This window comes from Acartia tonsa, chromosome 12 (genome assembly GCF_053477335.1).
Source record: "Acartia tonsa isolate MP-2025a chromosome 12, ASM5347733v1, whole genome shotgun sequence".
Taxonomy (NCBI): domain Eukaryota; kingdom Metazoa; phylum Arthropoda; class Copepoda; order Calanoida; family Acartiidae; genus Acartia; species Acartia tonsa.
The window spans coordinates 32434518-32460059 of NC_137271.1; the positions used below are offsets into that span (position 1 = coordinate 32434518).

Consider the following 25542-nt stretch of genomic DNA (forward strand, 5'->3'; position numbering starts at 1 on the left):
TTGATTTTTTTAGATAATGTCTTCACGAAGAAAATTTTAAAAAAATTAATTTCCGTTTTGTTAGCTCTTAGGGACTGACCCAAAATCAGGAAATCAAATTGTTTCAGAAACAGTTTAATCCAGCGGAACTTAATTGTATAAAGCAATACTGAAATAAAAAAATATTAAATGTAATGTAATTTAGTAGAAAATGTCAAATACTGCTGTTATAGTTAGAAATAAAAAAAAATCATTAAACTTTTTATTTGGGGAAAACGAATTTAACACGAATTTCTTTTTGTTTAACATATTTTTTTTTATTGTGAAACATAAAACTAACGTATTTTGCTACAATAAAGGTAAATGAACAATATTGTGTAAATCCTAGTAGTATAGTAGTATATTTCTAGTTGGGATTTAGAATGGGATTATTATTCTTAAGCAGCTAAAACTATGTTTTCAACTCTTATAGATCATAGTTTTAAAATTTTTTATACATACTATAATGAAATATGAAATAGTAAGTTTCTTTGTCTGAAGCTTAAGATTTAAATAAGTACAGAACCAATTGAGTTTTTTATATGTAAGCTTCCCAAAGCTCATATGATTGTTTTAGGCAGTGTTGCGGAGCCGGAGCCGGGAGCTGTGGAGCCACCATATTTTGCTGGAGCCGGAGCCATAATTTTCGTTAAAAAACGGCTCCGGCTCCGGTCTAGATAAATAAAGAGATTTAATATAAATTATAATTTGGTAACTCTGTTTTGTCATGTGCAAATGCCCTTTTTAATTTTTTTTTTTAAAATTGAACTTTTAAAACCTTCAAAAGTCAAAAATAGACGTGGGTGAAAAAATATGTCGAGTTTTTCTTGATTTTAGGTCGGAGCCGGAGCTGGAGCCAGAGCCGCACCAAAATCAAACGGCTCCGCAACGCTGGTTTTAGGCATAAGATTTAAATAAGTACAGAACCAATTGAGTTTTTTTTATGTAAGCTTCCCAAAGCTCATATGATTGTTTTAGGCATACAATTTCGATAACCACAGACTAAGGGGGGGGGGGGGGTTAATGCAACCATCTCATAATCAGTGAGGAAATGGTACTTAGAATTCGAATTTTGATCTGAAATTTTGCATGAGTAATCCTTGGTAGGTCTATTTTCCCTAAATCGAACAAAAAGTTAGAAAAGTAACTGCTAACGGCTCAGCCGTTTAGCCGTTTTTTGGCTATTTTAGGGCAAATCTGCCATAAATTAGGTAGGGATCAACTTTTTGAAACATATTTTTGCTTTAAATCATGTGAAATGATACAAAAACATTTTTAGATTTCTAGTACTAGCAACTAGCGGCTAGAACCGTGTGAAAACGTTTTGGAGCATCAAAGAGTATTATGTGGAGATAGGTTTCGTGATGATTTGCCTTGAAAATAGTTATAAAAATGGCTAAACGGCTGATCCGCCAGCCGTTACTTTTCCAACTTTTTGTTCCATTTAGGGAAAATAGACCTACCAAGGATTACTCATGCAAAATTTCAGATCAAAATTCGAATTCTATGTGCCATTTGCTCACTGATTACGAGATGGTTGCATTACCCCCCCCCCCTCTTGTGTTCTCTTTTTTAGTCAAGCTTCCCAGAGCTGCCAGGATTGTTAAAGGCCATTCCATTTTTATAAGTCTTGAGCCCATCCGGATCGTTTAAAGATATTTTTGTAGTCCCTCTCTCCGTCTTAGAATAAAAAGCCCGTAGAGGCTAGAAGTGTAGCTGCTAGTATAGTATTAAGAAGCAAGATTTTTGTCTGCCGCTAAAAATTCTCGAGAGTTGTACTTTTGAAGGGAAGCTTTATAAGTGACTGAAGATGGTTTGAGGCTATTTTTCTGTCCTCCTACTGAGAGGCTAGAGGTAAAGCAACTAGTTCTTTTATATAAGTTCTGTTTATAGATTTCAATATTGTTAACTACTGAACCGATTTAGTTATTATTTTTAAGGAAGCTTCTCGGGATGGGTACTTTATTTCTAGTTATAAGTCCTATATGCTAGGGAAGCTTAATTTATGTCATAGAAAGATTTCTTCTTTTTTTAGAGAATGTTAGATCAATAAAGGTAAATAACTATCCTACCCTAAAAATCGAAGAGAATCATCTAGAAAATAAAATAGAAAGCAAATAATAGAATACCTGCTTTAATAGACATATATCAATTCAAACTCCACACTGTATTATAATCAGAGACTTGACTTAGTAGAGAATTATGGCGATAGGATTTAAGAGGATTACAAAAAGGGACACCACATATTTATATTCTTTTAACATTTTGTTTTATGATTTTTTCAGAAAAAAAGTTATGTGTACAACTGGTAAAATGATTCCCTATAAACTTATGCTATTTTTTAGATGTTTTGGTGCTACAAATCAATTACATGTTAGCGATGTTTATAGCAAATAAAAATTAATCTTTGCAGCTATCTTAGCTGATTTTTTTCTTTAAAAAAAAATCAACCAATAATTTTTTGACAATCATTAACCAGCTGTCTAAAGTGTTCATCTGCAGCTTGCTTACAACAAATATTTCTTTGTTTTGTAATGGCGTGCGTAAAGAAGGTGTGAGGGGTTATAAACATCCCCTATCCTGGATTTAATATTAGGTAGGATTATAACTTTCCATTTATTTCATTACCCAATATGTAACACTACCCCTTACTCTCCCTACCATGGGAAAAATACCTCTCCAAAAAAAGTTTTTACTTGTTATTTAAAACTAAATTTGAAAGTGACCCTTGAGGCCCCTAGGGGCGTAGCCGCTAGTTATTAATAAAGTCACATAAAATTCATTGGTTTTTAAACTTAAAAAAAATGAGTTGTGTCACTTTAAATTGAAATAGTTAATATTAGTGCCAAATATTGGATTTTGTCTACTCCAAGCTTAATAGCTTCCTATACTCACTCACACACACACACACACAAACACAAACACACCTGCATTTATTATAGTAGTATCGCAGCAACTTAATAATATAGTCGGCCTGTATGTTCGTCTGTTGGATTGTCCGTAACAAATGTAAAGTTTGTACTGTCAATAAACAGATTTGTTTTACTAGCGAAATGTTGGTTTGTTCTCTTACCGTCTGTCTGACTGTCTGTTGCCGATTCTAGTTTTTAAAATTAAATCATTTGCTTTTACTTCCTTACCATTATACAATATATTCATTTCTTGTGACTTTTTTTGTAACCCTTTGGTAAACCAGTAGACTGCGGACATGCATACATAATTAAAGAGTAGCTGTGTCCTAAATCCTTAAATAACAATTTATAAAAATAAGGCAATCGTTTCTCGCCTTATTGGCACGATAAAAGTATAAAAATGTAAGCAAGAAGATAATATTTATGTTTCATCAGGAATTTTAAGAATTTGTGTATGATAATAAAAATAGATTTCATAATAAGAAAAAATCAGCTCTACATTTTTAAATAATTATTTTTTCCTTCAATTCTAAAATTAATTTCTATTTACTAGTACTAGCGGCTACTAGAGATTCTTTGATACAGACAGACAAACACACACACTAATCCTGATACTTTTATATAAAGATACCCAAACTTTGACAACCCCGGTTAAATACCTATTTTCTAGCAGACAATAATTACAATTTGGATTGTTTATCCTTTAAAACCTGGAATATTAAAGCCTTGGAATTATATTGGTAATGGCAGATAATAAATTAGAGGACTAACTTTCAGGGAGGGAGGGGACATTGGACTGTAATTTTCACTGGTACCCAAAGTTTTAAAAACACATTTTCTCATTGATTGGCTTAATAAGTTTTATTAAATCTTAATTGGTTGGTTTAAACTAAAAGTGTCCAAACATTACAACAAACAATTTTAATCTACAGAAGGGATAATTTTGAATAATTTACTGGAATGTTTATCAATTTACTTTTCATTGTCTTTTCCCTTAAAAACCCTGACTCACTTTACCTAAATTTAGTACAGGAGACAAATTCAGTCTAAAAAACAGGATTTATGTGTTGTTAACTGAAGTAAATTTTGACTTTATTGTGTGTGTCTGTTTGTACCAAAAGATCTTATCAACCGCCGCGCTGGACTGATTAGGTTTCTTTAAAACTGCAACTACTTACTTTTATTTTTGTAAAAAATAAAAAAAAATATTTCTTTGTTGAAATGTTTATTCCAAATCTCGCCTGGATTCTATTGATATTAAAATGCGTATGTAAAATCTTATATACTATCTTTGGATACATGGATAGGCCAGGGGATGATAAATCTAGATGAAATCATGCATGAGATATCTATTGTAAGGTTAATTTTAAAATCAATTGATTAAACATTCTCACAGCCATCATTTAATAACGAAGTTCTGCATTTGGTACTTGCAGATATGTTCCTTGAGGCCTTAAAAATATTTTCTTTTCAATCTATGATATTATTTTTTTCGCCGCTAGATAGGTTTAGTTATGTTTTTCTTGTGAGGGTGGTGTTACCCTCCCCAAAATGGCTAAAAAACCTGCCGAGGACATGCTTCACTTAAAAAGATAACCATATCAGTTTAGCGGTTAGCGAGACAGACAGACAAACAGACAGAGATCAAGTTACTTTATTATAAGATTAAATATTTCTTTATTATACTCTTTAATCTTTTGTACTTTAAGAATGTATAACCAACCACAATCTCTAAGTATCTATACACAAGCATATTTTTATTATTGAAGAAAAGATGAATTTATTATCAATTGTCCTATACCTTTCTCCCTATAAATCTATCTATATATATACAATCTTTCTTAAGATGCAGTCAAATATAACAATTTCCCAATATGTTTCACACAGTGCAGTGGTTCAATCGAGGATCTAAACGAAAAAGACAATTGCCAATAAATTGATGTACATCCCAAACGAATAAGAAAATGTTATTATTAAACAGACTTTTGGGACAAGTGTTATGAACAGCCCAATGTCCCCTCCATTCCTGGGGTTCAATTGTCCGGATTTTTTTAAAAAGCTGCACAGGTTAAACCTTACACGTAAACTCGCAGCATTTGCTTAAATGATAGCATGCCTGCTGGCTTTCGGGGAGGTGTCGGAATCAAGACTTGTCATACAAGAGACGTTAAAAATATGACACTTACTGATGTGTCAGGCGCGTGACACCAATATTGAATGTAGGTGGGTATGCCTTAGCCATTAAACAGGCACAACAGTTATTCCTTCCATTTGACGTTATCCACGTGTACATAAAAACTAAAAAAATTACAATTTTTTCAAAAAGAGGGATCGAAAAAATGGTAAACCCACATTCTAAGGAAACTGCCAAAAATGTATCTGAAATCTGCCTATTTAAAATTGTGCGTATATTTGTGTGAATGTATTGGACCCAAGGATTTAGTTCGGTTGTAACACATAAACCAGATCCCATAAAATTAAATAATCTATTCGAAATTTGAATTGAATTGCAAGATTGTGTACAAGCTTTTTGGGAGACATAATATATAAGGCAGAGATTTCGTAGGTTTTCTTATCTAACTTTGTTCTACAAATTTTATTTTTAAATTGAAATATCTAATAATTCAACTGAACCCTTGTGAGTTTTATCAAAGTTTAAATATGTTTTCAACCTCAGGAAGCTAACTATGCTTTAGATTTTAAGTTACTTTTTATGACCTTTAAAATATGATGTCATTGCTAATAATCAAGAAACCTACTTTTTGAGTATTTTTCCTGTTCAAAGTACTTTAATTCTATCTATAATTTTGTCACCCCATTGTGTAAAATTATGTAAGGGCGTTTCAAACCATCCAAAAAACATCTGGTTCCTGTTATATTATATGGTTCGGTTTCTGTACAACAAATTTCCAAATTCCCAGGTCCTCTACATAGCGCAAGTATGTATGTATGGACGGATTTTAAGTTTCAATTTTGAATGAAATGCATGAAATTCAAAGTCAACTTTTACCATTTCCCATAACAATGGATATAAAATTACAAAGATTTATAGAAAGTACAGCCGTGTTGGACTAAGAGGCATTGGGATGAAATGAAATTTCAATGGTTTCACTTCGACGATGCGATTTAAGCCTTTTATTTTTGTATAGGTCCTATAGAGAGACAAAAAGTGTCATTTTTTTTGCGTATTTTCCGAAAAGTTATGTGATACCGTTTAGTCAAATGCGCTTATTATGTCTAAAATTATGTGATTAATGTTGACTAAATGTGTATATATGAAATGGTCACAATTAAGAACAGATTGACTTTATAAGCGCATTTGACTAAACGCTAGACAACTCTACGTCAAAAACGTGAAAAAATGCCCCCTTTACAATAGCTAATTTTAACATGCTAAGCATCTTCTATTAAGCTTAGGATCCCTCACACTGTCTGTCTGAAATGCATTACATGTAAAGCTTATTTATTTAGTCAATAGCTTTATAGTTCTTTATAAATGAACCTAGTAAAAGTGTCTGAATCTGATTATGACGTAAAAAAAATATAAATAAATACTTCGATTTAGTGCAGATAAAGCTTAAAGTCAGTTTTTTGTATCTCATCGTCAACGGTTCGAAATCATGCAAAAAAATTATTGTTCTGTAAAACAATAACACAATTAAAATTAACCCTCCTCCCTCAACCCCCCCTCTTTATTTTCAATTTATTATAAAATAAGGGGTCGTTTTTTTTTGCTCGACTAGGCACTTTGAAAAAACCAACAAAAACTACTTGCTACCTATTCTAATTGGCAGGGATTAAAATAGTCTAGTGTATTAAATCTATTATCCTACCCTCTTTAGCCTTTTCTATCATTAAATGAACATTTGAAGTGCACACACACACACACACACACACACACACACACACACACACACACACCTTCGATAGCTTGGCTTAAAATTAAACTTTTATTTAAAATATTTAGGGACTTCGTCCCCTCGGGGCAAACAACATTGATTTTAATCTTATGATTCTTTTAATATCCGCGGAGAACTGTCTATAATATGATACGATAGATAACTATTCTTTATTTTGAACCAGGCTATCCTACATTTAACCTTACACACATTCTGCTAAACTTTTGAAGCGGAGAAACATTTTTGAAGAGAATTATAATTAGGGGCAGTTTTCCAAAATTTAACATTTTCAACTTCACATGCTCTGTTAGATCTGGTACAATTTTGTTAACATAAAATTTTGATTATTTATGTCGACAATTACTTTATATGCATTGTTTTACTAACAGTGTAATGCAGATTAAATGTTCTTAAATATTAGAAAAAAATACAATCAGGGGCGTCCAAGCTTTTTCATTTGGGGGGGGGGGGGGGGGGTAAAAATTTGAAAATAAAAATTTTGGGGGTGCCAACGGGGGGGGGGGGGTAATCCTTATATCATAGAGGTAATTTTTTTATTTGGGGGGGGGAATTGAAAATCCAGAAAACCCCCCTTTTCATTTTGGGGGGGGGGGGGTATTCACCCCTTTACTCCCCCCCTTGGACGTCTTTGACTACAATGTATAAATAACGTGGATATTAAAAGAGATTCTCGCATATACTGAGTATAACGATAGGACTTTTCCCTATCCCTTTACTTTTGAGGAAGACATTGACCAATATCTGAGGACTCTAATATCAACCTAGTTGACGATAAAAAATTCCCTGTCACAATATCCATGTATTCTATGTATATTCAAATTCATTGACACAACTTGACGGTCTTTGGCTGGCTATCTTCGAGATCTTAAATGATATAGCTTTTACAAAAACATCTAGCTAGTAGGCAAAATAATGCTTTTTAAACTACACAACATTTAGAACATTTTTTCGGATAAGATTTATCTATAAATAAATTTCTAATATTTTTTTTGGAAGGGGGGGGGAGTTGTTAATTAGAGGTAAATTGAAAAAAAAGTCATCTGATTCGTAAAAAAGAGAATTAAAGTAGTTTTTTTGTTGTTGCAAAAGTGGTATTATGGAGGGCAATATTCCTCCACCCCTCCCTTCCTCTAAAACAACATTAAACGTATTTGCAAAAAAAGGTTACCTTGAAATTGTCCTATCATTGGTATACTTCCAGGTACTTGGGAACCTCCTAAAATAATCAAATATAAATATTGGACCAATCAGAGAGCAAGTTTAGAATTTAAACCAATGAGGGAACAGCAACATAAAAATTTACATATTGAACTAATCAGAGAGTGAGTTCAGAATTTAAGCCAATGATGGAACAGCATCATCAAAATTTACATATTGAACCAATCAGAGAGCAAGTTTAGATTTTAAACCAATGCAATGAGGGAACAGCAAATTCAACCAAAAAAAACATGAGTTTTAATGATGTTTCAACCAATGAAATACACCTATTTCATATTTACTTAGATAAAAGATGACTAATACAAAACACAAGTGTCTTCGATTCACAGAAAAAGTAAAAAGTTACCGGATGAATTCAATTATTACATTAATTAATATAATAAGGGAAATAAAAAGTTGAACAACAAGTAAATACTAATTTATATGTGTTTTTTTCCTTTTCTAGCTGTTGCATCTAAAGAATAAAAGGGAGTCAGCATAATAATTTTTAAGAAATAATACAAAAGGCTTGATTTCATCGTATATTATAAAATTGTTGTTTGAAAAACAGACACACAGATTTTTTGGCGACGATTATGTAATAGATTTCTTTCTAAATTGTACCCAACTATCATAGGAAACATCATGCAAAGTTTGAAATCAAAAAATTCTTCTATGTTCTAACAAAATTAAATAAACGATAGTGCTATCCGTTACGGACCATACATTAATGGAAAAATTTGCTTTTAAACATCCACCGAGGTTTAAATGATGGATTTACAGTTTTCAGGAAAGCCTTCTGCAGTTTAAGACCAACAGTAAGGAACTTTAAAACTAAAAATGACATAATGACTATGTTGATTTAAAAACAGCAAAAAATTGTGAAAAGAATACTCTTTATCCTAGTGATTGCACGAGTAAGATTGTGCAAAAAATTGGCAAATATTTGTACAGCTCATGGAAGAGGGATATTATTGAAAGAAATAAATTAACCTAATATGTTTGCGTTTTCCCTTAAAGTCCCTTGGTGAGCAGAGAACCGCCCCTACCCCTTAATTTTGTTAAAAATGAGGAAGGGTGGGTAGCTTTTTGTTTGTTTGTTGATTATTTTAGAATAGGATAGGTTAGGTTATATACGGTACAGGATAGCCCCTTGTAAACATTTGCTAAACAACTATTTAGATTTTTTTCCAGTCCCTCTTTCTTTTACATTTTTTGTTATTTCCATCTTAAATTTCAATGAGTAAAACAATGGTTGATAAATTAATGTACATCCTAAAATATCCTTTCTTAACATTTTGACACTCTAGTTCAAACCAACCAATCAATTTTTAGAGCCAATGTATGATTTAGTATGTTTATAAGTCTTTGAGTACAAGTATGATATACAGACCAATGTCCATTCCCTTCCTCCCTGAGGCTACTAAATAAGTGCAAGATATAATCAAATACAAAATGCGCTACTAGCTCATTTAGAAATAAAATCAAATGAAATTTTCTTTTTTTGGATAAAAATATTTCTATTGAAAAAATAATTAAGATGTATTATGTGTCAATAAAGTATCGCAGCAATAAAAAATATATTTTCTAAAAATAGAAAAGTATTATTCAGTGCTTCCAATGTCCGAACAAGATAATTTAAAAGTCAAAGCTTTGGAATCAACCGACCATAGCTGCAATTTTTTTTATTTTTTCTCCATAAATCACTTTGTCTGTCCGTGTAATGTGGGGGAAATGTAATTTGTTCGATCGCCATTAATGACATTTTCTTGCTTCGCTACTTAAAGATGTTGTAAATGTAATCCTTTGAAATTTAACTTTGAAATTTTTTCCTCATGGTTTACGTTATGTAAGCCTGTTATTGCTGTGCTACTTATGAACATAATTGTCCTTGTCCTCTGTGATAGAATTTACCTTCCATGTTTGCAATTAACAAAGAAACTTTGGTGCTAAGTGTAATTTAAAGGTAAAATGTAAAGTTTTCGAGTAAAGTTGAGGATAATTAACTTTAACTTTTATGTCCGGCCATTTAATTGACTGGAAACCGATTAGTGTTTCTTCATTGTCAGAAATGTATAGCCAATAAATAGCGAAGCTTCAATATTTTAGATTAAAACACAATACTAAACTGTAGCTTGTGACTTATTTAGTAAATGTAAATTTAAAATTAAGCAATAGCAAAATTGTGAAAGAATACGTGGATTAAATAATATGGGAAAATTTGTCGTTGATTTTGGTTGCTAATATGGACCTCATTTATTGGTTATTTCGCTTATCCAGTTGGAAGGGAGGGTATGGATGGAGGGTTATTAGAGTACATGAAAACTTGGTGAATCATCCAAGTAATTATATAGCGAGATTACCAAGTCTTAAAATACCATACCCATTTAATTTATATCTTTAGTAAAGGTATAAATAACAATCTAAGAAATTTTAATTTAAGATTTTGATTGAATATGCTTTTTTGAAAGAACTTTGATTTGAATCACCACAGTATAAAGGGGGTAGGGTATTAAATTTGGGTAGGTTAGGTATTTGAGAAGTTTCAATCAATTAATTTGTAATTAAGTCATTACACTTTGATTCACTAATTATTGGCTTGTAACTTGTCTATTTGTCTACATATTGTTTAGTCAGTCTGTCTGATATTCGCTGTATATCTATGGACATGTAGCATGTTTGTCTGTCTAAATGTTTGTCTGTTTGTCTGACCGTTTACATAAATATAAATTTGCATTATATAGTCCAATTAATAAATGTATAGAAATCCAGATAACTACCTAACATATTGCTTTCTGCTCTTTTGTAGCGACTTGGCTGTGTTAATATTTCCGACGCTATTGGCTTCAAAGACCTAATTGAAAGTCGGCACAGGGTCCACTTGGTGGGGACATATAGTTATTTAATTCCTTCGCCCTCTATTGTTTTACTTTAATATCAAATTATTTGAAATTTAAAATGCTAAATTAAATAAAGTTACACAATCAATCTTACATTTCAGTGATCTTAGGTTAGAGATAACATAATAAATATATAACTTGTAGAAATAACCAATGATAAGTAATAACATTGCAACTTATGTAAATTAAGATTAATGGTTGATAAGTTAGAATGCTACCACTTTCAACCGACCAATCAAGCTTTCATAAAAGATTTAAACCAACGAATGAGAGAGCGAGATTAAAAAACATTGGGTGCCATAATAATTTATAATCTTAATGTCCCCTGCCTCTCTGTAAAACACTTTTGAGAGCCTTTACTGTCAAAACACACACTTATTTATCCCTTGAACTCTGAAGAAAGCTGGCAATAGAACATACTTGATTTGTAATTAACATTTATAAGGTATTGTATATAATTACCATGCATATAAAGGGATAAGACAATGGACGTTTAATTAATGATTATCCCAAATGTAGATAATCAAAATTGCATCTTCTCTAAAGAGGTTATATAACTTTGGGTACCAGTGTAATTTATAGTCCAATATCCCCTCCCTCCATGCTAATTACATTTACATCAATGATTTATTCATAAAGGGTATTAAACCAAAGACTCTTTAATTATAAAACTAATTAATAAATAATAGATTATTGACAGTACTTTAGAAGGAAATTAAGATTTCTTTTGCATAAAAATGAAATTTTCTGGCCTCATTACTATTCAAAGTTATACACTTCTGAATATGCTCAAATGTCGTGAAATCAAAGGATTTCTTGTCATTAATGATAAAAAATGCTAAATAAACAAGTCACCTCAAACTAGTAATGTATAAACTATTTAACCAATAATTTACATAAGGGTTAATTTTGTTTACACTAATTAGAGGTGAATATCAATTTATCGTCCATTGTCTTATCCCTTAAGATATCCTTGAAACTTCAATCTATGTTACTAGATGACTCATCACACACCTACGCCAACACACACACACTCACCTGCCAGCGGGGGCATAGAGTAGGGAGGCTGGTGGTAAGGCAGACCGGTGGCAGGATTCAGCTGGCCGCCGCCGCCGGCAGTTGTGGCCGTCAGGATGCCGCCGGGCTGCACACACCCCACACCAGACTTGGCCAGATCTATGTGTCTAAGCTCCTGGATGAATGCGGGATCCTGAAAACAAAGGTTGGTCAATTATGGTTCCCTAATGTTTTTATTTTGTAATTTTCCTTAAAACAAGTATTATTTTGTTTAAAGTAAAACAACATAACAACGTTAATGCCAGTAGAACACATAATTTCACTTATTATATGTTCGATTATATAACATTATGTATCCCATTAATAAATATATAAGAAAGTTTAATTATACAAGAAAAGAAAAATTGTTAAAATCAATTCTCAATTTCTCATATATATTTACTACATACACTGTGATAAAATTATTCCTATGTATGAAATTAATTTAAAAATCTTCCTAAATTTTTGTTTGCTTGAACTCTTTCTGTAGGTAATACAATTGTGAAACGTTCTGGTGATTTGATACAAATCGTTTTTTTTTTAATGAAATTGTAATCGATAAATAAATATTAGGGGAGTGCCCTAGTCAAAATCAGTTACAACTAATGATCATGTTAAAACTTCCAGAAAAAGGGATTGCAATAGTTGGGATATTAGTGCCTTATGCCTACTTCAGAGATTAATCTGTAAGTTTTACAAAAAAAAAACACTTTTTACCGTGTATGAATTTTGAAATGTCATGTTTTAAAGACTAGGATTAAATAGATTAAACTTTATCATGAAACAAATAGATTTGGCAACATCCCCGTTTTTTGCTTTGTGGACAACAGAACCCCTCCCCTCAACTTAATTTACAGCCCTTAAAATTGTCCCTGTGGGTAGCTTGAACCCTAAGAGCTTTAACCCTGCGGAACCGTAGCCCATAGGGGCTCTCCTTATCTTAAACTAACATAATTTAAAGTAAACCCTTTTAATACGTTCTTTTTACAAAAAAAAAGTTTGTTTGTAGTCCACATTTAATAAAACGGATATTGTTTGAAACAATCTTTAACAATTTGTTCATTTTGTTGATTTTTCTTTTTCACTAGCACAGCTACTCTATATGTGTATCTAACCGTAGGTTTGTTTGATTAACAAAGATCCATAAGAATAATGTAATTAACAGGTGTAAGGTATAGCCGACAAGGGAAATAAATCTGAAATATTAGTTTGGGGGCAGATAAAAAGGTTCCTACAATATGTTACCACCAAAAATCACGGATCATAATTGACTTACATTTTTTTACTCTTGCTAGATATGTCAAAAGGTTATAAGATATATACAGAAATAATCTAGAATATTGTTAATTTGTTATAGCTGCCCTACTTATGAAAATAATTGTTCCTCTTTCTTAGTATTTAATTTATATATCATGAAAACTTTTGAATATTAATATATTAGTAGGTTTATTGAGTGACTCAATTAAAATATAAAACCTATTTATAAAAAATTAACTATAAAAGATTAGAGGGACATGCGCTATTTGTAACTCTGCCCACAGGTCGGGTACAATGTCCCGATTTTTTATTGGGTCTTTAAAATGAGCTTATAGCGTCGGAAACATAAACACAGCCGAGTTCCTACAAATAAACAAAAAGTAATTTGCTTGCAAATGAAGCGGGTTTCTGCCGCTTGGGAAGGTAGTTATCTGGATTATACATCTATACTTATACATTTATCACTAACAGCAAGGTTGGGAAAAATATCATTTGCTTTAGCTTTTCTTAACCACGTCCAAGTATCATTTTCTATGAATCAAGCAAAAATCAAGAATTTTTGCAAATTAAATTTGATTACCATGCATGATCAAAAGGGATTAAGCAAAGCGGTGTTCCTTCAATTACGTACGTATAATTTCTTCGCTATTTTTAGAATAAAATAAATTGGATAATTCTTTCATAACTGAAATGCTTAACCCCTGCCAAGTGCCTCATCCCTGCGGGGCTACCTAATATCCAATGTATCCTTACTTAACCTGACCTAAAGTATTTAAACAAACCATTCCCAGCCATTAATTTTTATCAAGAAGGAAAATTATAGTGTGATGTATAGTCCCTTTCTTCCTGATTTAAGAGCAATGTATGTATTTTGTATTTTAGCTTTTAGTTCTTGTGTCAACCGTTTCGGAGCAAGACATTGCTCTGCAACTCGGCACGAACATAAAAGTGAATACTTGCTATTATATTTAATATTATTATTGTATGTTTAACTTGTCTTGAATTAATACACTTTATTAGAATATTTAGCTGTTTGTTCTTGCTATTGCTACACGTCATTTTGGCGCAGTAGTGTAGTACGAATCTACGGCTCAGATTTTCTTTTAATTGTATTATTTCTTTTCTTTTTAGTTTGTTCAGGTTTTTTTGTATCGAAACAATGGGCTTGACCATTGATGAGTGGAGGAAGTTGTCTCAGGATGAGAAGGACATGTATTTGATTAATGAGGTCCATGCTCTTGGGACTAGAATTGATAATGTGGCGGCGGAGCTGGGTGGGCGTATGGCGCCGCTGGAGAAGAAAATTCAGGAGTTGACGGATAATGTTGATACTAATAGTGCTGCGGTTACTGGACTGGCTACTCGGATGGACGATTTGGAAGATCGTCTTAATAAGGTGGTAGTGCCTAGTGTTGATAATGATATCAAAACCGAGAATGTGACAGTTGTGGATGAGTTTATGACTGGTCAGCAGCGAATTCTGGAAAAGATTGCCCAGCAGAATAGTTTGAATGACCAGCAGAATGGTTTGAATAACCAGCAGAATGGTTTGAATAACCAGCAGAATGGTTTGAATAACTCTATGCCGTGGCAGAGGACGGCTGGAGGATCTGGAGGATCTGGAGAATCAGAGGAGAAGCCTAAATTGTTTGCTAGTGGTTCTCGAACTATTTTTGGTGGAATGCAAGATAATGAAGATAAGATCATTAAACTTTGGGAGTTGTCTAGGGTTGATGCTGTGGATAATATCTACAATGGAGTTCTCATGTGGTGGCCGGCTCTTTCTGAGGTTAAAGCGGAGGATTTTAATACGCTCAATTTTTTTGAAGCTGGACTGAGTGAATCGCAGGTTAGTTGGTGTAAATCTCTTGTTTATGTACCAGATAGATCTTTGTATGTTTCGCAGGGGGAGGAGAATGTTCATAGGTACAATGAAACGTGTGCTAAGCTTGATGATCAGTTCAGAAAAAATGCGCCTGAATTTTTGGTAGACGATGATGTGATTTTCTTTGATGATTATTTGGAGAGGTTTTGGATGACTACTAGACGGTACCATATGACTAATCATCAAGTGTGTAAGGAAATTCTGTTTGATAAGTGTGTGGGTGTGAGAACCGCTTGTGGTTATACGCTAAAACCTGCTGATATGGAGAATAGACGATTAACATTAAAGGGGTACTTGTGTAAGATGCGAGAGACATTTTTACCACCCGACATGAAAAATGTGTGTAAAGATGCGTATTTGTGTGTTAAGCAACATGAGAATGATAAGATTGATGCATTTTTTGATAAGATATTATCATTCTGGAAACGTGCGTATCCGAAACCAACTGATGATATGTTTATGGATTTCTATTCTCAAGTGTGTAATGTGATCTTATCTCCACTTTTGGCTAATCAGATGCGTCAATTTTCGTTGGATTTGGAGCGTGACGGACAAGTGCGAATTATAACGAAGTTTCGGACAGAGTTAATAGTTAAAGCACAACTGATTGTTAAAGGGCTACAATTTAACCAAATTTCAGGGTCAATGGCTAGAGGATGTACAACAAACCAGATGGCTTTGGCTAAAACGATGGTTGGTGGCGTTGGTTCCAAGTCAAATCCTGTAACTATTGATCAGGTTAGTGATGAAGATAATTTGTCATACGAAATAAATCAATGTGAAATTGATTTAGCTGATGAATTTGGCGGACCAGCTGAACTTATTCCTTTAATTGGCGCAATTCAAGGTGGTTTTATTTGTTATTATTGCAATAGAAAAGGTCACATGATGAGGGATTGTTTTGATATTAGAGATAAAAAGTTGCCTAATCCTAAAGGAAAATACTTTTTGCGGTGGGGAAACAAGCCTTTCGTTCCTTATAAGACGGGGCAAAAGAGTTTTAAAAAGAATGAAAATAGTATTGATAAAAAGAAATTGGTTGGTGAAATTGAAGGAGAGGTGAAAGAAGAGGACGATACGAAGGAAGTGGCGTACGTTGATGGTTTAGGGGCACGCGATTATGAAGATGATCTTGTAGCGGAAGTCGAGGCATGGAATAATGCTATTATAGATGACATTTTATGGTATTAATGTTTTGTATGTATTATGATCATTAAAACCTTATTCCATTTTCTACTTGTTACGCGGCATTGTTTTGATTTATGCGCATTGTAAATAAACAACAACAAAACAAAATTAATGATAAAGAGTGAACGAAGCAACTCTAATATTGTGATAATTTATTTTGATGGTTTATTTTGAATTATGAAAAGATAACATATTGTTTATAGACGTATATGAAATTATGAGATTATGTTATAATAGAAATCAAAATAATTAATTTAGTTTTTGATTATGTTTTGTTGAAATTAGAAAAATTCATTTTTGTTTCAGACTGTTGTGGAGTCTAACAGAGATAAGGATAATAAAAAAGTGAAAATGGAAAAACGAATTAGGAATACAATTTTGTAAAATTGCTATTGAAAGAATATTAATTTGAATTTAAAATTGAATTAAATTTGATAAAAATGTGAAATTAGATATTTGAAAAGTATTAAATTTTGATGAAATGTGGAAAATTGTTTTAAAAGTTGAGTCAGTTATTGTGGTTTTAAGTATTTAATTTTAAAACAATTATATTGCGATTTAGTAATGTTGATTCAGCAAAATTTTTTATGAAGCTTAGAATTTCATGAAGCAAAATTGTTATAATGCATTAGATATAATTGTGGACTAGTCTCTCTCTATGAAGGAAGGGAGGGGTTGTCTCTCGGAGTTGGTATGCGCAAATATGGTGGAGCTGTCTCTCTTGTTTGAGGAGAAAGGGGGAGTGAACATATTTGCAAAGAAGTTTGCACTATCTCTCAGAGCTGGTATGCGCAAAATGGGGTGGTGTAGAGAGGTAGCTGAAATGATTATCAGGCGTGGGGCGTTCCATGCGCAGAAAGTTGAGCTGCGCACAGAAGCTGAGCTGCGCAAGAAGGTGCTCTCAGGTATGGAAATATATAGTTAGTTGAGTTTCAACTTTCAAAACTTTCATACATCAAAGTAGTGTGCAGGAGATCAGTTATTAACCTGATAATAATAGTTTTATTAGGTAATATTTTATTGAATTATAAAAGAATTGAATTTATGGTATTTAGAAAGATTAATTTAGTTGCTTGGTGATTGATAATATTTGATTCATGTTATATTTCTTAATACAATTTCTTTTATTAAATGTGTTGCAAGTTTATTTGGTCAATGAAAACATTTAAATATGGCATCTAAAATAATTGTATTTTATTTTAGATTGGTCGAGAAGAGTATTTGTGGTGGTTGAGAGATACTGTTATCATTATTTATTTGACGGTGAGTTGTTAAGATTTTGTTTTATGCTGTTAATATTTGATTACTATATATACATTGCTGTTCGAAAATCAGTCTTGTAAACAATTAGTTATAGATATTAATACTGATATTAATTCTTATTTAAAGTGATTTATCTATTAATTGGCATCTAAAATGTTTGTGATATTTTAGATTGGCCGGAGAGAAGTTTTGTTGATTGTGGATTAAGAGATATTTTGGACGTTTCTGTTGGTGGAGGAAATTTTGTCGGTGAGTGATTTGTTTTATTCTGTTATTCTGTTATTTGTTGTAAACAGATAGACAGTTGTGGTGGTAGAAGTTTCAACTAAGGGAAATATGTCTGAAGGACAGTTGTGTTATATAGCTCCTAGACAAGGTTACTGTAGCCGGAATAACTTGTTGATAAATGAAGGAATTACGGAGGTGGGAAAAAACGGTAAAATTATGACTAAAATTACGAACTTTGAAACTGTTAAGAAATCTGTTCCTGCTGGTACTTTGGTTGGAAATTTGTTTTTAGCAGAGAAGATAGCGATGGTGCAAGAGAATAGAGTTAAAGAAGATGTGTCAACAACATTAAAGAAGATTCGTTTTATTAAAGATAAATTGAAGTTGGATAAAGTTCCGTTTTTAAAAGATAATGTCTCTTTAAAAGGTAGAATAGTTGGTTTGTTTTTAAAGAATTTTAAGGCATTATCGATTGACCCTACGGATATTGGATCTTGTACTTTGGAGGAGTATGACATTCAGTTAGTTCCTGGAGCTCAACCTTTCAAAAATAGAATGATTAGACTTAATCCTCATCATGCAGAGAAACTAAAAGAACAGATTGATTTATGGTTGGAAACAGATGTGATAGAAGAATGTAATTCACCGTTTAATTCTGGAATCTTTGCTGTTAAGAAGAAAGTGGGAAACACTAACGAGGTGAAAGTCAGGTTTGTCCTGGACTACCGCTCGTTAAATGAGATAACTGAGAAGATATGTTACCCTTTGCCTAACATTGGTGAGCTATTTGACAAACTTGGAGGAAAGAAGATTTTTACGTCTATTGACCTTACTTCGGCGTATAATTCAATGCACTTGAAGGAATCTGTCAGGAAATATACAGCATTTTGTTCTAATGGACGGCAGTATTGCTTCAAGAGGCTACCGTTCGGATTAACCAATGCTCCAAGTGCATTTGTAAAATTGATGGATAGAGTAATGGATTTGAGTCCTGAATTAAGAGCATTTTGTCTAGTTTATTTGGATGATGTTCTTGTGTATAGTATGAATGTGGAGGAACATCTGGAGCATCTGAATATACTACTACGAACATTCTGTGAAGCAGGCCTCAAGATTAATCTTGGAAAATGTACATTGTTTGCAGAGGAAGTGAAATTTCTGGGCCATATTATAAATGCAGAAGGCATATTCATGGACACAGCATATATTGAAAAAATTAGGAATTGGCCAGTACCTGAAACAGGTAAAGATATTCAAAGATTTACTGGTTTCATAAATTATTATGGTTCATATTTCAAGACTTTTTCTGATATTACGGCACCATTGAACAAATTCAGAAACAGTAGTAAAATAGAATGGGATGAAAAAAGTATGGAAGCTTTTACAAAGACTAGAGAATTGTTCTGTGAAGAAATAAGTAAATCATTTCCAGATTGGAGGATGGAGGCTGAACCATTTGTGTTGGATACAGATTGGTCATCTACAGCTATGTCTGCAGTGTTAAGTCAAAAACAAAATGGTCAAGAGAAAATGATATCGTGTTGGTCACGTGTTTGTTCAACTCATGAAGCCAATTATGCAGCGCATAAAGGAGAATTATGTGCATTAGTAAATGCTGTTGAAAGATTTGAATGTTATTTGAGACACAAGAAATTTATCGTGAGGACTGATTCAGCTGCACTGAAACATCTATCTACTTGGAGACAGAACGGATATTTTGTTGGCCTCACCATAAGGTGGATAAATTTTTTATCCACCTTCAGTTATGAGGTTGTACATAGGCAGGGCAAGATGCATACTAATGTTGATATATTGTCACGTACTGCATTAGAGGATAGTAAAGATAGGATATCTAGATTATCGACGGACGAACAAGGAGAGTTAATATTGGATACTGTATATCAATTAGAAGATCCTAAATTATGTCTTATTGCAGGAATTGGAGCAGAGACGGCCAGTCAAATAGCGTCCAGATTGAAGGCGAGAGAATTCAGTCGTAGTCTGGAGAAGGATCCTGTTCTAGTTGAGGTGAGGAAATTTATTGTAAATAATGTCAAACCCACGTCCAGAGAATTGTCTCAAATGCCTTATCGTGGTAAACAAATATTAAGGTTTTTCGAACATTTGAGTTTTAAAGATGGTTTAATTATTTTGACTTCACCTATGCGGCTCCAGAAGGAATTTCAATTTATAGAACGGGTAGTGGTACCTATTGGAATGTACAATAAAGTTTTTTTGTTAGCTCATGCAGATGTTACAGCGGGACATAGGGGTTATCTGGAGACTTTGAGCAGGATTAACCGTCACTTCATTTTTCCCTATGTGTCTAAATATGTAGCGGCGGCAGTTGCAAATTGTGTTATTTGTTTGAATAGACGTAAAAAACCAAAACATAATCATAATATAGAATTTTCTCCTTTGGCTGGGGAGGCTATGGCAGAGTTGGCCATAGATGCTATAGGTCCTTTGAATGAGTGTGAATATAATGGAGTCATTTGTAAGCATATTTTAATAGTAGTTGACAGTTGTACTAGATATGTGTGGTTGTTTGCTATTGAAGATGTTAAAGCTGAAACAATTATTGAATGTTTGAAGTTTAATTTATTTTCTGTTTGGGGATTGTGCGAGAGAATCAGGACTGACAATGCACAAAGTTTCAAATCGAAAGTTTTTAGGGAAGTTTGTTTAAGGTTGGGAATTGAACAAATTTTTATCCCTCCCAGATCAGCTAATTCGAATTTTAGTGAAAGATACAACCAATCGGTGTATTCGTTTCTTAAGACTGATTTACGTTTTCAAGATGGAGATTGGGCTCATAAACTTAAAGCTACACAATTTTGTATGAACACTTCTTTTAATCGGAGGTTAGGATGTTCCCCGTTTTTCAAGATGTTCCTAAGAAACCCTAAACTTCCGCTTGACGCATTTGATCCTTTAACACGCACGAAAATTAAACATATGAATTTTTCAGAGTTATTGGAGTGTCTTGATAGAAATTGGAGAACTGGACAAGAGAGGACTGAGAAGTATTTACAGGTAGAAAATACAGAAAGGATAGGTAGGCCGATAGCTATAAATTCCTATTGTTATATTTATTATGACGTCACAACGATTGGTGTAGCTCGTAAACTCTGTTCGTTATGGGTGGGTCCGTGTCTAGTGACAAAAGTAATTTCTGACAGTTTGTTTGAGGTTCAACCCCTAGAAAAGTGTAGATTGAAAGACAAAGGGGTAAGAATTGTGCCAAGGGATAAAATATATGTTATTGAGAGTACTCTAGACTTGACTCCAGATGAAAAGATTGACTTAGTGATTACAGATGAGTTTTTCTCTGTGGACAATAACTTGAAAATAAACTATGACTTTCCCAATACTTTAAGAAATTTATCTTGTTCAGGCGTTTCTGAAGAGGAGAATAGTTGTGGCGCTAGTCCAGAGGTGGTTGGAAGGCGGAAGGATGGACAGGTAACACCAGATTTTTTGGAGAAATCTTTTTTGGGTGTTGGGTTGTCACAGCAAAGGTCAAATGTATCTCAGGATAAAGAAAATTTAGATGATTTAGTTGAGGATCTTAGTGATACTTTGGAGAGTACTCATATTTCTGACAGTGTAGATACGAATGATACAACTGAAAAAACTAAGTTAGACTCTACATATTCTACTATTAGTAAAGATAGTGTTTTTCATGGAGATTATGCGTCTGATAATAGTTTAATTGACAACAGTTTGGGTGTAGAGGATATTAACATGGAATCTGCTAGAGAATTAGAGTCTCGAATGAGTATTTTAGAGGACACTTTTCCAAAACTTCAGAGTAAAATTGTAAACTTGGAGCAAAGAAGGGGAAGTGTTAAACGAGGTAGAGATGTTGAGGAGGATGAATTAGATAGATCGTTAGATAATGCCAAATCGCAAAAAATGTCTGAAACTATTCCTGTGAAAGGTCGTCCTAAAGGTTCTACAAATGAAGTACAATTACAAAAATTGGATGAGGATAGACAGAATAGAGATAAAGATAGATTAGAACGTTATTCTGTAGCAGATGTAGTAACTCGGAACCTCGCAAAATTGATTAAAAAATAATATTTGTAATAATTTGTATAATATTTGCAGGAGAAGAGATTACCATGATAACCGTCGGGAGCGTGACGACAAGCGAGGAGGCGGCGGTGGTGACAAACATGACCGGAATAGACGAGATGGAGATCGTGGTATGCGAAAGAGGTCACCTGACGCCTGTAGTTCAAAAAGTGGACGTTCTGGACCAATACCTGTGAAGAAATCCAAGGATGATAGAGGAGTCAGGTATTTGGATATTTTGTTATTTGTTGTTGTGATGCAAACCTATTGTTGTATTATTGTTGGTGGTATGTATACGTCACAGGATCCACGGTTAGCGGCTTATGATTGTTCTCAAATAAGTGATGTTGAACTTAGATCAGCTGCCTGTTTGCATGATAGGATGGAACCGGTCAGATTTGTGGAATTACTGGGGTTAGCAGAAACCGATTTTATACTGTCGGAGGCTATTAGTTGTGAGGTTAGGCTAAAATTGGAGCGCTGGTTTTGCGGCACTGCGAGTCATGTGCACTTATTAGACGTGCCACATGAAAAACAGGTAGAGTTGAGTATGGATGAATGTAGAAGGGTTTTCCATTCTGGCAAGTATCAGCATGATGGTATTAGTTTCAAAGTGAACATAGATTTGCCAACTGTTCACAGCTTTACGGTTAATGGAACATTGTCACCTTTCTGGGATGTTGGTGGTGAAAATATCCAATGCAAGACACTGGGAGTATACGCGCATAACATGTGGTTCAACTTAGGTTTTGCTATTGGGACTTTGCATATATTAGTAAAAAATACTCCAGTTTTGATCAAGGGAAATGTTGTTATGGATTATGATAAAAAGACGATTGTGGCGAACTTTGAAGAAAATCATTTGTGGGCAACATCAACTTCACCTTATTTTCCGTATGTAGTACGAAAACCGGCCAGTAATTTTAAGGTAGTTTTTCAAGATACATTCAATTTAACTATGTGGAATGATCAACTTTTTGTTTCTAACTCGGAAAGGAATATTTTAGTTAAAATTATGGGAACCGAGAAACTTACTTTGCAGCATCTGGATTTTAATATTTTTGTAACAGAATTGGAGGGTATCAAGTTTTTGGAGGAACCGAAGGCAGCTGTTAGAAGTTATTTTGGGGATTTGTTAAAACAGGAGGCCAGGTTTGATTTGAATGCTATGTTTTTAGCTAGTAGAGAAAGGAATGAGAGAATGATGGAATTTTTTAGTATTTCTAGATGTGCTCAAACAGAAGTTAGATCAAATGTACAGTTGCATCATGGGTTCAGAATTATATACCTAGGAGAGATTGCTAAGTATGAAAAATGTACAGCGGTTGAAATTCCAGTAAAGTTAGGTGTGGATTATGGATGTGCAGTAGGACATTTGTTGGTGGAATATAAAGGTGAGACAGTTGGGATACAAGAATATAGTAGAATGATTGTTACAGAAGAGGACGTAAAATTGTTGAATTGTTCGCAAAGTCCGGTATTTTTGAAGTTGACAGCTAATTTGTTCATTGGGAATCAGGGGCAGGGACTCGAAATTCTTCACATTGCCAATGAGAAATCTGAACATGTGGGACAAAAGATTTTTCTGAGTGATGAAAAGGTGTTTATTGCTGATTTTAATAAGACTATTAGATATCAGGGCTTAGAGGATTTTGAGGATTTTAATGGACAAGCTTCTAAGTTGGATTTTGTTGATCATAAGTTGTCAATTTTCGAACAGGTTACAGGTTCTTGGTTTGGTTTAGAACATTTGTTTAAAGATATACTACCATTGTTTGCTAAGTTTGTATTGATTGTTTTAATGTTGTTGTTGGGTATAATTCCCATGTTGGTAGTTTTGTATTGCTGTTGCTCATGGTGTTATAAAAAAAGATTTACTGAGGAAGAATTTAATGCTAGATTTTAAATTCTTATGCTGTAATTTAATTATATTGTATTTTTTTGCAGGTTGGTTACGGCGGCAACAATGAATCAAAAGTTATTGAGCAACGAAGAAAATGGTCGCCACAAACAATCTGCGAATGAAGGAAATCAAGTCAAACCTGGTCTACCGGTGTCTGCGTTGGTCAGCAACTCTGCATCCCGGCTGGTGTTGGTAATGTCGCGCGTCGAGCTGCCGACGTTGAGTGTGGGCAGATCGACGAGGAATGTGTTTTTGAGCAGTGAGGACATGCCACTTGCAGATTTAGCTCGTCTCATTGATAATGAACCAAGGTTTAAATTGAACTTAATAAACATGCTTTCGTTGCAGTTAGAGATGGGGAGATGCATTAACTCAATAGACTGGGCTGTGGACAGGATCCCTATCTTCACCAGCCAGAACTCAAGACACTTAAACCTGATGGCGGCTGGTGAGCATTCTAAAGCTATAAACAGAAAGTTGTCCTGGAATGAGACAACTAGTTTGAATAAATTGAGTGCAACTATATTTCTCTCTAAGCTTGTTTGCGAAATGTTACCAAGTTTGGTGTTGCTTGCCAAGATTGAATACCTGGATGGAGATGAGAGAAAAAGCTGCCAAACGTTGGGAGAATTGTTACCCATAATCAAACATATGGGGGAACTAGATGATTGGCATCAACTTTCAAAAATTGACGTCATACCTGCAGATGGTCGAATGAGTCTTCAGACGGTGCTGAGAACGGTGGGTAATAGCATTGATGCGCGGTTGAAAACGCAGGTTGTGTCAGCTATCCGGCTCCTGGCACATTGGAAAGACGTTGTGAATAAAGTCTCCTTTATTCTGAAACAGATGCCATAAACAACTTTGTTCGAGTTACAAAAAGATTGGCTTGAAGGAAAGTCTGAACAGGATTTGAGTGCTAAAGTGTTTATTGACTCTATTCAGGTGAATGAATACATGAACTTATCGGTTTTCATTCCCCGCATCGTTAACGTGAATTCGGTGAGTTTAATCACCAGTGGAGAGATGCCAGCTGAGATACGTTATGTTAGATTGGATGGACAAAGAGACATAATTGAAAATCTTGTGAGTGCTACATATACAGGTAGTTTGGTGAATGATAAAGTAGACGCCAGAGTTTTGACCTGGGAAATGCAGATGCGCTGCAAACGTCTCCGTCCGACTCTAGCCAAGCAGATATTGTTATGTGATCCAGATACTACTTTAGAGAATGTAGTAAAGGAACTTAGATTGGAGTTGGATGGAAAAGTTCATACAAGTTTGTTGACAACCAATCTTGAGTGGAAGTTTAATCCTGAACACAAAGTAAATGAGTGGTTTGAGGGTGATTTCAAGTTGGTTACTCGGTTTGGGGGTCCTGTTTGTGTTCAGCAGGATCAGCCTTTGGATCCGAACATTCCTGTTTGTCTGGACCTTGAATTGTCAGGTCAGCAATGGCGTGTTGATGAACAAGCGATGGAGGAAATGAGGTTGGAGCACACGCCTGGAATATTGATGATGCTTGATAAATTTGGGGAGGAGGTTAGTCGTAAGCATCAAAAGATTTTGGATAATCAGGAGGAGGTTGATAACGTTGCAACCTCGATTTCAGTTGCGGTTAATACCGGATTTGAAAGATGTTTACATATGCTTGGTGATACTGAGGCAAGGATGCCTCAAGACGGCTTGTGTGATGAGACCGCAAAACTTGGAGTGAATGATGATGAAGCTATCA

General features: G+C 33.9%; 1 protein-coding gene across 1 annotated transcript in view; it reads right to left on the bottom strand.

Moving 5' to 3' along the window:
* PAPLA1 (Phosphatidic Acid Phospholipase A1) overlaps positions 1-25542 on the bottom strand; it is a 256678-nt gene that overhangs the window by 103755 nt on the left and 127381 nt on the right. Inside the window, exons 5-6 of the mRNA XM_080178180.1 lie at positions 11986-12157; positions 8019-8066 (exon numbers count right to left, since the gene is read on the bottom strand). Of these exons, the coding sequence (XP_080034306.1) occupies positions 8019-8066; positions 11986-12157 (220 nt within the window). The remainder of the gene's footprint in view (positions 1-8018; positions 8067-11985; positions 12158-25542) is intronic.